The following is a 13643-nucleotide window of genomic DNA, read 5'->3' on the forward strand; positions in this document are numbered from 1 at the left end:
ACAGGACTTAGATTTGTTGAAGCTTCCACTTATTACTAATTCATCTCAGGTATGTCCCTACTACTAAGACTTCCAAGAAATTTCAAGTAATGATAAATAGTATGATGGTTTCAAGCTACTCCTTCTCAGTTGTACTTACATGAAATGGTATTATCTTTGGTGGTTACATACTGGAGAAACAAAGCAGAATTTAACTCTCAAGGTAGACATATGTACATTAAGGATATAGGAACTTATTTCATGTTCAGGCTTAAACTTAATGTGTTAAGGCACTAAGTGTCCTTCACTCCCATTAATCTTAGTAAGAATGCCTGGAAATTCATTGTGCAGTGTAAAGCTACTGCCGTAGTCTAAAACTCCTTTCACTTTAAGAGCTGTTAGCTTGGAGGGGAAATGTACATATACAGTATTCATAGACAGTAGGAATGCCTTTCACATACATAAGGACCTCTTGGTCCAATATAACCATCTTCGCCTGGAAATCCTGGATCTCCTCTTGAGCCATTGCAGCCATCTAAACCACGCTTGCCCCTGGGTCCTTCACTTCCTGGTAATCCCTGAAAGACAGTTTAATATTTATTAGAGATACACCATGATAAATAGGGAATTATTTTTTAAATTAACAGAACAATTCAGAAACAAATATCTCAGATCTGAAACAGAGGACATCTCACAGTGGTCCCAGCTTCATACTCTTTGCATTAGAAATGTTTTCTATTGCGATCAATAGAATTTTTTCGTGTATAACAAATTGTATATCTTTTTTCGTGTATAACTAATTGTATATCTTTTTCTTTGATGCATAGCAAATATAACAGGCACAGCAGTGGTTAATAGGACCAGACTGAGCTCTCACTTGAGTCAAAAAGTAACGTGCTCTCTTCTCAGAGAAAGCAGACTCTAGCCCTCTAACTATAATCTTTCTTGTGGCTGTAAAGAAAAGCTGAAGAAATACACAAAAGTCATCTCAAGCAACCTTGTATATTTTAATTGATAGGATAAAACAAGGGAAAACAGGACACAGCTTGACTCAAGCACACAGTAATCACAGAGATTATGACTATACATTCAAGAATTGAGGAAGTGGTTTTCTAACCTAGCAAGAACTAACCAATGTCCAGATAGGGGTTAGTTCTACTGCAAATTAGACGCTAGGCAATAGAAACAGTGAGATTTCCCTTGGAATAATCTTTCCATTGGAGGAAAAATTATTTTCACAGAATTAAACATTTTTGTAAGGAACAAATAGTAATTTTGACCCAAATTTTTTTTGGGGGGTTCTCAAAAATCATCAGGAAAGTATCCTGGCCATTTGCCTGAAATGTTTTTGTCAATTTTACTTTCTTCCTATCTTTAAGATTCTTCTTCGCAATTTGTGGCACTTTTTTAATTAACATTTTTCATGAAAAGAATACACATTTCTTGGGAGCACTTCATTTTTGTGCTAAATTTTGGCCTTGTGACCTCAACATTATACAGACATTCTGGCAACAGTCCCATTGTCAAGTATGGACAGCTGACAAACAGATGCTAAGACACCCACTCAGCTTCTGGTTCTGTTTTCACTTTCAAAATTCAACATTTTAATTTTGTTTGATCCATATGAAACTAATAACAGCATAGGAATACAGTTCTAATAAACAGCATTTTTCAAAATACTGTATCTAAGAGATACTATCTTTCTTTTACCACACCCATTTCCACACTGAAGACATTCAAAATGATATATAATCACATACTTATAAAGATATACTTAGGACCCACTTTCTTTCTTCAGTCCCTATTCAGGTTAAAATTACTGGACTCAGTGGTTGCTTTTTTTTTCCTGCAGAAGGACTACAAGCAAAAATCAGAACTTTTGAACAGAAAACAGTACATCATCTGAGATGCTTTCAGAGACGTTAAGAATGCAGCAAGCAGACCACAGCCTGGTACAAAGCCTGAGAAAATAAACTCATTGTTTTTAATCCCAGCACTGACACATGCTGCATGGACATGGGCTAGTCTCTACCTTCACTGCCCCACTCCTGCATGAAAATTATGTACTTACCTCATGGGGATTTTGTGGAGTTTGTTATCAATAGTACACACAGTTGAAGTTCACCTGGCTATTTTATATTTTTGCAAAACATGTAATTCTGTAGGTGACATGATATCAATAGGTATAAAGCCAAACAATTTATTGAGTGTATTATTCTGTTAGATGATTTGCTATGACTTTATAGAAACTGTAATTTTTATAAAGCAATATTCATTCAATACGTACAGGAACACCATCTAAACCAGGAAATCCTGGGACTCCAGTTGGGCCCTAAAAACAGATGATGTGAAAAAACAAAGTTGCTGAGGTCATTAACTGTTAAAAAGAATGAAAAACAAGAATATGTGATACTTCATAGCAAGAAACAGTCTTGTTTGAAATATGAATCAAAAGCTGTAATTGTCAGAAATAAATATCTGGAAAAAGTTATATGGGCTTAGCAGGAGACTAGTGCCAACAGTTACCCATGTAACAGATGGTACTGTACAGGACAAATGTCTAACTCTCATACCCATTCATTCTCCAAAGATTATAAAGTGACAGAGAAGGGGAGGTTGCCTATAACTTATAAAATAATTCTGTACATAATTTCACAACCCTACTCCTGTTTTGATAATACCAACAGCATGATTTCTATTTACAGGGCTTACATTTCAGGTGTGCTAGATACTAACATTAGTGATTTCAGTCATCCACTGAGATCAGTGGAATTAGACCATTAAAACTAATATAAAGTACCAAGATCCAAGCACAGGGATTGTACAGCAATGAAAAATATGGACCTGAACTGCAATTTATACTCCATAAGTGGTAATAAAATTCTGTTTAGCGTACAGCACTTTTAAAAGCACCATACTCCTGCCTCCAGCTCCACATTCTTCCCACAGCCCTCTTTGAGGTTAAGGAGGATGACATGGTATATAACATTCAGAGACTGGGTCTGTTTAATTTTATTTTATGTCTTCCGACAATTCTAATTTTGCAATCCACAGCAAAAATCCCCTGAAACATTTTTTCAAGAAAGCTGTAAGTAATTTCAGTGAGAATTTTGTGTGAGCAGGAGTATAGTTTGGCAAATGCTTTTTGATTATTCAGGTCCTGTTTCACTTGCCAATATTTAACATTACATACTGTACACACCTAAAAGAGCTGTCTATGGTGTTTCCTACCTTATCACCATTTTCTCCAGCTGGCCCAGGCTGCCCATTCTCACCTCTCTGTCCTTTTTCCCCTGGCAGACCAGCTGGTCCTGTAGATCCCAAGGACCCAATCGGACCTTGAGCTCCCAGCTCACCCGGCTGACCCTGAAAAGAGTCCAAAGAAGTGAATGACTACTGCTGTAAACCTCGCAGAAGGCAGCATTTTGGAGATGACTGTATGAATAAAACAAGGCTTACAATATATACATACTCATGATTCAAAACAGCTTCCTATACAGCCTGCAGATCTGTTCCAAGACTTAGATGCTATAGGAACATGACTTTCAAATTTAACAACATGCTCAAGGTGGTAATTTCTTTTCATTTCTATCAGGTCTCCCGCACCACCTCTCTGAGATGCCTGGGATAAATTGCAAGTCTTCCTGGCTGTACCAATGTAAGTATTACCTTCTGCAAGCATAAGACTCCACTGAGCATCATATTTTTGCCACCAGAGAAGTGCTGGCTCATTTTAGACAAAGGGACTTTGTACACACTAAGAACAAATCAAGAGAGTTTCCTCTTTCTTTTAAGTCATGCTGTATGCTAATTATCTTAAGTTTTTCTAGCTCACATATCTTCCGTGATCACTCTCAGATCTTAATGCCTTATTTAAAATTTGTGAAGTTTCCTGCAGAAAAAAATTATAGTTATTAGCCAACATATTTACAGAAAATATCAATTTTAATAGATTGTGTGAAAATGGTTTGGGATGTTGCAGAATGTCATTTATATATAAATAGTTCTAAATTGAGTATCTGTACCTACAGTACCACACAGACCATCTCCATGAATTTCTCTAACTTTTCCAAAGTAATATATATTACTGAGGAGGCTGAGGGGAGACCTTATCGCTCTCTACAACTACCTTAAAGGGGGTTGCAGAGAGGTGGGTGTTGGTCTCTTCTCCCAAGTGACAAGTGACGGGACAAGAGGAAATGGCCTCAGGTTGCGCCAGGGGAGGTTTAGGCTGGATATTAGGAAAAAGTTCTTTACTGAGAGAGTGGTGAAACATTGGAACAGGCTGCCCAGGGAGGTGGTAGAGTCACCATCACTGGAGGTGTTCAAGGAGCGTGTGGATGTGGCATTGTGGGATGTGGCTTGATGGGCATGGTGCTGTGTGGTGTGGGTGGGTTGTTTTGGTGTGGGTTGTGGTGTGTTTTGTGGTTTGTGGGTGGTTTTGGTTTTTTTGTGGGGGTGTGTGTGTTGGGGTTTTTTGTGGGTGTTTTTTTTTTTCAATATGGTTGGACTTGATGATCTTACAGGTCTTTTCCAGCCTTAGTGATTCTGTGATATTCTCCTGAAGTAAAAATACTTCCCATGCCAGCTGGATTTTTCAGTCTATAGCATTGTTGTAGAGTTGTTTTAGATTTGTGGCAGTTTTTGGTCTGTGCTGCTGAACAACTATTAAATCAGAGATTCAAAGTGCTGAATAAAGCAAGCTTTCTAATCAGACTTCACATGTGAGCTGTCTACACTTTAACCCTACAAAATCTATGTATTTACAGGTCTTTATTTCTCTTACTCATCTTTTTCATTCTGTATCATTATCTTTGTTTAGCTATAACTTGTTTCCCAACTGAAGGGTGTTTTGCATTCTTTTCAGAATTCATCAATCAATTATACCACATTATTAAAAAAGAGAGCAAAATGGAGCCCCATGCATTCCTGAGAAAAGCATATGGCTCTAAGACTATGTGAGGGCAGTAAAGGATATTTCAGTGCAACCTCCATTCACAGAAATGACAGACCATACGTTTATTTCTATGAATGGATTGAAGGAAAACAAAATGACAGAAATCAAAGGTGATTGTAAGCAGATATGTTAGCTTCAGGAGTCAAATTATGTTGAAGCAACAGAACTGAATTGCTTGCTTTCCAGTGTAAACATTTCAACAGACTGAATCTGTCTGAACAAAATCTTATCTTGTGAATTGCAAGCAGGGACCTAAACCTCTTTTTATTTATTCTCTATTTGTCTTTTAAAATATGTCAATAAAATCAATGTGATTTGACAGTTGGACATGAAGCGAAAAATGTATGGTATGCATCATCCAATCAAAACAGCAAAGAAACAGAGTAATGAGAAGGTAACTTACTACATGCTTGGAACAGGAACATACTATAGGCTTATGCTGTGCTGGAAGCAGGACTGGATCACCACTGGCCCTGAAGCTAGGAACAGGAATTTAGTCCAGAGGCTAGGAAAAAGAGGTCCTATGCTTAAAAATAAGGACTACCTGAAAAAGTATGGTAATATAATTCATATTCCATTTGTCTTTACTGGCTCCTCTCACTTAAACCTTGATCCTGCTTCCAGTGAAGTCACTGGCAAAAGTTCCAGGGCAGAATTAGCATGTTGTCTTCAGCAACAGTTACAATTTTCTTGAGACCATAATTTGAGCAGTGTAAAATATTACGCAAATTAAGGGCTACTAGTATTAAAATCTGCTGATTCTGCATCCTTGGATGGATGTCCAATGAATGGACATTCAGATTCTGGGTGTTTAATTTGAGTATTTGCTTGCATGAACAATTGCAGCCTGTCTATTGGCAGTGCCTTGCACATCCTCTGTTGTAAAACTGAATTGAACTACTCTTAAAGCAGCTATTACACCCTTTAAATACTGGGGTATTTAAAAAAAAAGACTGGACAGCATTTTACTTAAAGCATAATTTTGAGTATAAGAGAAGTGAAATGAATGAGACTAATAATGTAGTAAAATACAACTGTTTGAACCATTCATTCTAGCGGATGCGGTACATTTTTTTAGTACACTAAACTAGCTGTTACCATGCAAAATGCAACATTCATGAGCAGGAAAAAAATGCATAAGGCATTTCTCACTAATTCTTTAATGCCTTTGTCTTAACAATGCCTTTCGTTAACAACAAGTTTCTGCAGCAACTTTAACATTTTTAATACATAATGTATATGCTCCGCATTCAAGAGTCGAAAGAGAAAATTTTCAAATCATGTTATATCCTTTGGACAGTTGAAGAAACATGATTTTGATAGTACTCAGAAAACAAGCTGAGACACTGTATGAATTCTATGGTAATTATCCATCATAATTAACCAATAAACAATTCCAGAACATGTAGTCCTTTAGGCTGATAAAATGTCTTCGTTAGTTGCTACCCTGAGAATGTAATTGACTCCACGGTTTATGTCTTCAGTAGGAGGTAGAGAAATCATAAAACAGAGTCACTGAATCCAGAATTCACAATAGCTTTGACAGCTGATACAACTTTAGCATGCCATGTGAAGCTGGTGGATTGTCTCTCTTTCTTTCAGCTCAAAGACTGATAATGACTGAGAGCTTTGTTAAGACCAAATTGGTACCATGTCATAACAACTATTATCACATCTATTATTTGTGCTCATCCAATGTGACTACCACAGCATTACAGTCTCAGGACAGCTGTACAAATAAAGAGGATGAAGGTAGTCATGCTCATGTGGAAATGGCAAATTAGCTCAGTTAAAATGAACAGAATATTATGCCTGTTCTGCCACCTGATGCCAATAAATTCCTTTAGGATTTCAATGCCTTGTTAATTATCTAGGTCAGGAACTACCCAAGCCAAGACTACGTTCTGTTATTTTAGCATATTCTGGGCTTGACCTGCAGTAAGAAACTGACTTTTGACAAAACAAGACTATTTTTTTTTATTAAGTATGCTTCCTAAGACTAAGACTGCAAATACTTCAGAATCATGCAGCAAAGTATTTAATACTGTTTGGAAAAGGCAATGGCCAATATTATTTGGAATTACTTTTTTTGGTTGCCTGAGACACCGAAGAGCACCTGATTTTTAGAGTGCCCTGAGCACTTAATTGTCTGAAAGCAAAAGGTTTTAAAGGAATCTTAATTGGAAGTAAAAAAAAACTGGTTCATGCTATTAGAGTGAATTCTGTCTTGCTTCTTATTACCAATAAAGTCAAAAGAAGTCCAGTTATTTCCTTCAATTATGACAGTATCCTATGTTACAGGCTATGTGGATGTACCAGTGATATGTGAAATGCATTTACCTTCTGTTCACATGAACAAAAATGAAAATGCTCAGCAACTCCACAGAATCAGATTGTGGGCAAATATACAGTGCTTTTTCTCATTCTGCACTAGGCTCTGGCTTGTAACCGGTCTTTCTCATTTTACCAGCAGGAGGACGGAGAAAGGGAGGAAATTAGAGCAGTTTGGGGGCAAGAGAGGAGTGCACACAAAGGCATTTGCAGACAGATGTTTTCTTTTGTAATTTGCTTTAGTGAGGTGGGAGCATCTGCTGCTACTCTAAGCTCCACCCATGTCCTCTCCCCTTTTGGAAAAGCAAGTCTATTACACAGCAAAGCCACAGCTTCCAGGGCTTGTACGGGTGTCCATTCTGGGAATTTTCCACTCCTCCACTGTAACTGTGTAGGACTGGTACCAAAACCATTTTCACTGTAAGTCAAGGCTCCAGAATAAACCTTCTAAATATTAACTTTATCAAGATGAGAAAAATCTCAGAAAACACACAACTTGGCATTAAATCCAGTCTCTTGTCCTTAATAGAGGAAATTTTTCTGTGACTGTGGGTTAAACAGTGAGTGAGGGTCAGACTAGTGTATGGCATGTACTTTATTCTCAGTTTGTTCAGAAACAGCAGATTGCATAATAACTTTTCAGTATTAGATAACTTCTTTTTACAGTCAGATTTTGAGCCAATTAAATGCGGTAGTAACTCTTAGTGCTTGACTTTTCTCAGCATCTGGATCATGCTGCAAACTACTGGAAAATTCTGTGCTCTTTTATCATATTTTTCAATGATCCAGTATGCTACAGGAACATAGTACCTGATGATGCAGCTTAGTATTCACAGTGATACTTCACTGAAGCACAACAAATCACTGTGAAGTGCTGAAAACATTTTTCATGGTGTACTTTGTTTTGCGTTTTAACTCTGTGCAACCATGAAAAGAAAAAGTATCCAATAAGCCAGTGGGTGTCACTATTGTGTTAAACAAACACTGAACAGGACCTAATTTGGCACTGAAACTCTTAAGAAACACTCTTAATGGTTAAAAGCAGAAAGCTGCAAATAGAGCATTTTAGACCACAAATAATTAACATCAGATTAGCTCATATTGTAAAATTAACTTTTGCTCTGATTAATTTTATTGAAACAAGTCACTGATTGGCAATTTTTGGTTGATTCAAATCTATGAAAAAGAATTATTTTGTAGAGTTTTATCTTGCCTGATGTGGAAAAGCTTGCCAATCTGCAGCAACTGAGAAAAACACTATTTTTAGTATGGTGGGACAGGGGAACCAAAAGTATTATGGAAAAAAAGATGCTCAAGAACAAAAGGAGGGATAATTTAACAAGATCCAAACTTTTGAAAAATTTGGAAATATGTCTAATACAAAAAATGCTAATTTACAGATGCTGTAGCTGGACATCGTATATGAAGAACAGCCTCAAAGAGACCTTACAGTGAGGAGAATGGAGTGAGCCTATTCCTATTCCACATTCTGGTAAGCAGGCTCCATTCATTACCAGTTCCAATCCTAACTTCTGGAGCCAGAGAACTGCCTACTGCTCTGCCCAGTTATAAAAAAATGTGTGCTCTGCTTCAGATCTAGATTTAGGGGTCTCATTTCTCTAGGTCTGTTTTTCTGTGGTTTTCAACGAATGTAAGTGAAATGCAATAGAAATGTAGAACTGGTCTCAGGAATCTTCTATTTTAAAACTGTATCATAGCTAATATACTGGGAAAAATGATCAAAAAGTATGAGGCAAAAAGTGGGAGAGACCTGGATTTCCTCAGATGCTAGTGTGCATACATCTCTGATAGTGGATTCAACTAAGCACATGTATTTGAGATCAAATAGATGGATTTTACTTATTCATTTCCTGAGTGTGCAGCTTGAAAATTCAAATACAAGTGCTGGATATTCCATGTGAATGACAGACTGCCATTGCATACCGACATGCAAAAAAGTGTGATTTAATAAATGCCTCTTACTCCCCAAAGCACACAGAATTTGCACAATTTGCCAGTTAGTGAATATTAAATATGTTTACCCTGTGCTGCAAATCGGACTCAGTTAACCCACAGGATCTACTAGGGACATGTGACAACCCCCAAGATCTATTAAGGAGATGCTACAAGAGAAGTGATGCCAGAAGACAGACCTACTATAGAGTTAAATTTCACCATTCTTACCCCACTGCCCTGAAGTATATATCAGCTGACTTTCTAACTTACCTATGACAACTAACTGACTTAACATCTCTTGTGAATGCTTACTCATTACACCTCATATGCCAGAAAATGTGAGACCTTCCTCTTAGATTGCTGCTTGCTAGGTTCTCTCTTACACTAGCACGAAAACAGGCCACTCGCTTCATCTGCAAAAGAATGAACATCGGTCTTGCTGAGTTATATCTATTATTCACTTTGCTCCAGGCATTTCACATGATCTCATAGAAGCTACATCAGGCTGGGTCATGAATAGACACTTGCTTTCTAAATCTACTTAACTCTATAAACAAAGCCAAAGGAATTGAATGGGATTAAACTCCGGGGTCGGCACAGGACAGGTTTACAATCGGTCAGTGCTAACTGCAAACATTTTTTTAACTATCTAAATTCTGTTAGAGCAGCCAGCATTTTTGGAGGCCTCTGATACAACACTGCTGGAGTTATCAAGGAAATGACTTCCCAAGTTAGAGAAAGAGGAGGAAATGGAGGAAGGGTTTCACTGTCTGTTGGACATATCAGGAGAAAATTAAAATCATGGGCTTTATGGGAGACCAAGGAGGAAAAGGGGAAAAATATCTGAAACAATGAAGTTGCTGTTTGCCTCTAATGAAAAACATTGACTGCTGCTGCCTACTGGAAGACCACATATCTTGACTGGGAAAGAAGAGGCAGGAGAAAGTCTCAGTTGTTCCAGGCTGGCAATAAATCATGTAGAATGCTTAATGGCGTATATACTTTCACTAATGACTTTCTCCCCTCATTTATCTGTTCTATAGCTCTTAAATGAATTTGTATAGCAGCACACAGTATGCGCAAAGAGATTTAACAGCACATTTCAATGGTGTCCTGTGGAAGAAATAGTCCTTTTGAGTTGTGACATGAGATCAAGAGATAAATAGTATAATGTAAAACTAATTCCAACAAGGCTGTAATCCCAATTAAACAGAAGCCGAACTTTCATTGTGATGTGGACAACTGTAATGATATCAGAACGGGACACACTACTAGCAATAGTGACTAGAAAGTTTTTCAGACAGTGATTTCTTGCTAATGAATAGTAGTGCAAATCTGTTTAAAGCACAGAGTTATCTAAGGTCGAGAGAAATAAAAAATGACAGGTAGACAAGCTCTTCCAAAACCCAATATAGCAACCAATGCCTAAATATACTGTTTTTATATAAATATTAAATAAAAGTTCAGCTATTTGCTTCTACTTTTCTTCCAACTTGCCCAATTTCAATACATTAAAGTACGGCCATGGCAGTTTCCTTTTCTTACTCCCATGATCATACTTTCTTTAGCTAAAACCTCAAATATCTTGTCCACTTAACAATGAAGAAGGCTTCTATGTTGACTTTTAAAAGATTTTCAGATGGGGAACTAGAAGGCAAAATCTTAATTCCCATTGCATTCACAGTCAGCTGCACAGTTTTCTTACACTGCCCTGGTAACTACAGCTTTAATTAATCATACTTAAACTGCATCCAAAAAAAATGATAGAAAGGTCATTATGCAAAAGAGAGTAGGGCAAGATTTGAGGTCCTACTTTCCTATGGAAACTTCAGAGTATACTACACTCGACAGCCATTCTACTTAACTCATAAACCTAAATATATTTAGGACTTTAATTTTAGGTGTCTGTTCTCTTATTCCCCTAGTTTTTTACTATCTTGGTGGAGAGACATTAAGGGTAAGGGCTACAGTTATGTCATACACTGCTTAAAATGTTTTTAGTTTTACAAAATGTGAACACACTTCACTTGTCACTGGTAATTACAAATAAACAAAGCTGATTTATATCAGCTCCAAGACTTTTGTTCTACCCTAATTTTAGTAGAAATCTTTGTTATGGATTGACTATAAGTCTGCTCCAAACATAGAAATAACCTGTTTCTTCAGTTTACTAGCTAAATTTCCAGTGGGCAATGCTTCCACTGAAAGTCTAAAAAGGAAGGTAACATTCTAAAATCTGTAAAATGGCAATGTCATCAAACACCTGTCATGGTGTTTTATATGTAAACAAAAATCCCTCAAATGAAACTAGCAACAATATTTTCCTCACAGTCTACTGACAAAGGGAAAACCTTATCAGATGGGCACACTTAAACTTTGAAACTATACAACTGCTGTTTTATCAGCAGATAGATATTCTGACTTCTCCAAAAATCTTCTTTTCATTAGTGTGTAGAGAAGACCACTAACAATGTGCGAAACAAACTGCTTAGGTTCTTATTCAGATGTTAAACTATCACTTGTAAGTTGAACCTATGACATCTATCTAGCACAAAGTCTAAATCATGATACAATGAGCATCTTTCCTATGGATAATAATTCCTATGCATTCCACCAGGTGTATTACAAATAATGCACTTTGCTAAATAGCTTCTTCCCCAGTGCATTTTTTAGGGGAGATAGAAGTTAACAAACTTTCCATTAAAACTGGAACTGTATTTGGAAGTATTCAGCCAACAACAAAGATTCAGAATAACATACGAACGGTCATGTTCCAGCTAGTCTAATGAAGGATTTGGTTGCAGTTCTTGGAAGAGTTTGAATAACATGTTTAATCAATTCATAATAGGTATGACCTTGTGTGTTTCTAACACACATAATACCTTAGCCGTACAATAATGATACAATTTGCCCTTGCTCCCCTGTAAGTCTTAGATTACCATGTTCAATGGAAGGTCATGAAGGGAGTACCCTACATCTGACTCCTTGTGGTAAAAGAGATTAAAAAATAAACAACAAATAAAAATAAAAAATAGGTGGATTGGGCTACGTATATCAATGTAGTTCAATACATATACTGATGTAGTTCACTCAAATGCTGTCTTTCTCATTCAGCCCCTGATACTGCAATTGGTTTAACAGAGCTGAATAAAGACTTGTTAACTTTCAGAGCTGCTATAAGGTTGGCTTTCCAGGTGGTCTGGACGGTATTATTGTTCCATTGCCTTTTGCCAGCAAGTTCATGAATTTTCTAAATCTTTTTGTGCTTTCAGCAAATGTTTGCTGAGGGGGCCAGCTCATCCTTAATTTTGACAGCTAGCCTGTGCTAAATAGTGAAAAAGGAAAAAATATGGTGCTAGGCAACCAAATTTATACTGTTGCCCTTATCTCAACTTCTTTACAGAGAAGGATTATTTAATAAACTGTACACTTCTGAAATTTTAAGCTTGCATACTGTACAATGCCAGAGGCTTTCAATGATCATTTATTTCTTGCACTTTAAAGACAGGATTGAGGAAGATGCAAAACTCTGAGGAATCAGCCTGGGAGCAGGATTCAGACAGAAAAGTAGATAAAATAGATGTTTTGCATTCTAGGAAGCTAACTATAAGATAAACAAATCTTTTATTTTGTAATGGGAAGTCTCCACAAAAGCCAGGAAAGCAAAGTTAGTGTGTCAGAGTGTAAAGGCAGAGTTTAGAAATCAACAGGATTGTAGGATGAAGAAAAGATTAAGTAATCCTATAGAAAATAATATATCACCATACATTAGTATAGAAAATATTTGCAACTATCTAACTGAAGTGGTGTTTAGTTAAGCCATATTTCATGTAGGGTCTGATAACTACTTCTATTTCTTGCATATTGATCAATAGAAATGACTGCATGAAATGTAATTCATATTACATTGGACAGACTTTATCCATCAGTGTGCATATGTATTTCAGAGCTGTTTCTGAAAATGGTGCAATTCTCAGACTTATATTTGCATAATGACATTGAATTTATTTTTAAATGTTTATTACACTTCCATTTGGCACTTAGGTCCAGATCCTTGAAAGTATTTAGAAAACTAACTGCAAATACATGAATCATAGTTCAGTTTACCTGTGGTGGGGAGGACAGCTTAGGAAAGAGCCGTAACGACTGCAGTGAGTATTTATTATTGATTGATTATGGGCATGTAATTCAGAACTTCCAGGCTACTGAGAGAGAACTAGAATCAGGGAAATTTCCTCTAGTTTCAAAGTCAGTTGTTTTTAAGCAGCACTTCAGATCAGGTTTTTGGTATCCAAAACAGTCTATTCAGTAGCGCTGGGAGATACTGCAATGCTGCTAGTCAAAATACTTTTCCTGGGATGCCCTTTTGTTAACACGGTGTTACAGAGATAGGCTCATCCTAGGCTCCTATTATGAAAAT

General features: G+C 36.9%; 1 protein-coding gene across 1 annotated transcript in view; it reads right to left on the reverse strand.

The window, feature by feature from the left end:
- The window catches only part of COL4A4 (collagen type IV alpha 4 chain), a 71974-nt gene that overhangs the window by 52260 nt on the left and 6071 nt on the right, over positions 1 to 13643 (reverse strand). The window contains exons 4-6 of the mRNA XM_059822629.1: positions 3211 to 3345; positions 2267 to 2311; positions 441 to 557 (exon numbers count right to left, since the gene is read on the reverse strand). Coding sequence (XP_059678612.1) covers positions 441 to 557; positions 2267 to 2311; positions 3211 to 3345 — 297 coding nt within the window. The remainder of the gene's footprint in view (positions 1 to 440; positions 558 to 2266; positions 2312 to 3210; positions 3346 to 13643) is intronic.

This window comes from Gavia stellata, chromosome 11, assembly GCF_030936135.1.
Source record: "Gavia stellata isolate bGavSte3 chromosome 11, bGavSte3.hap2, whole genome shotgun sequence".
Classification (NCBI taxonomy): domain Eukaryota; kingdom Metazoa; phylum Chordata; class Aves; order Gaviiformes; family Gaviidae; genus Gavia; species Gavia stellata.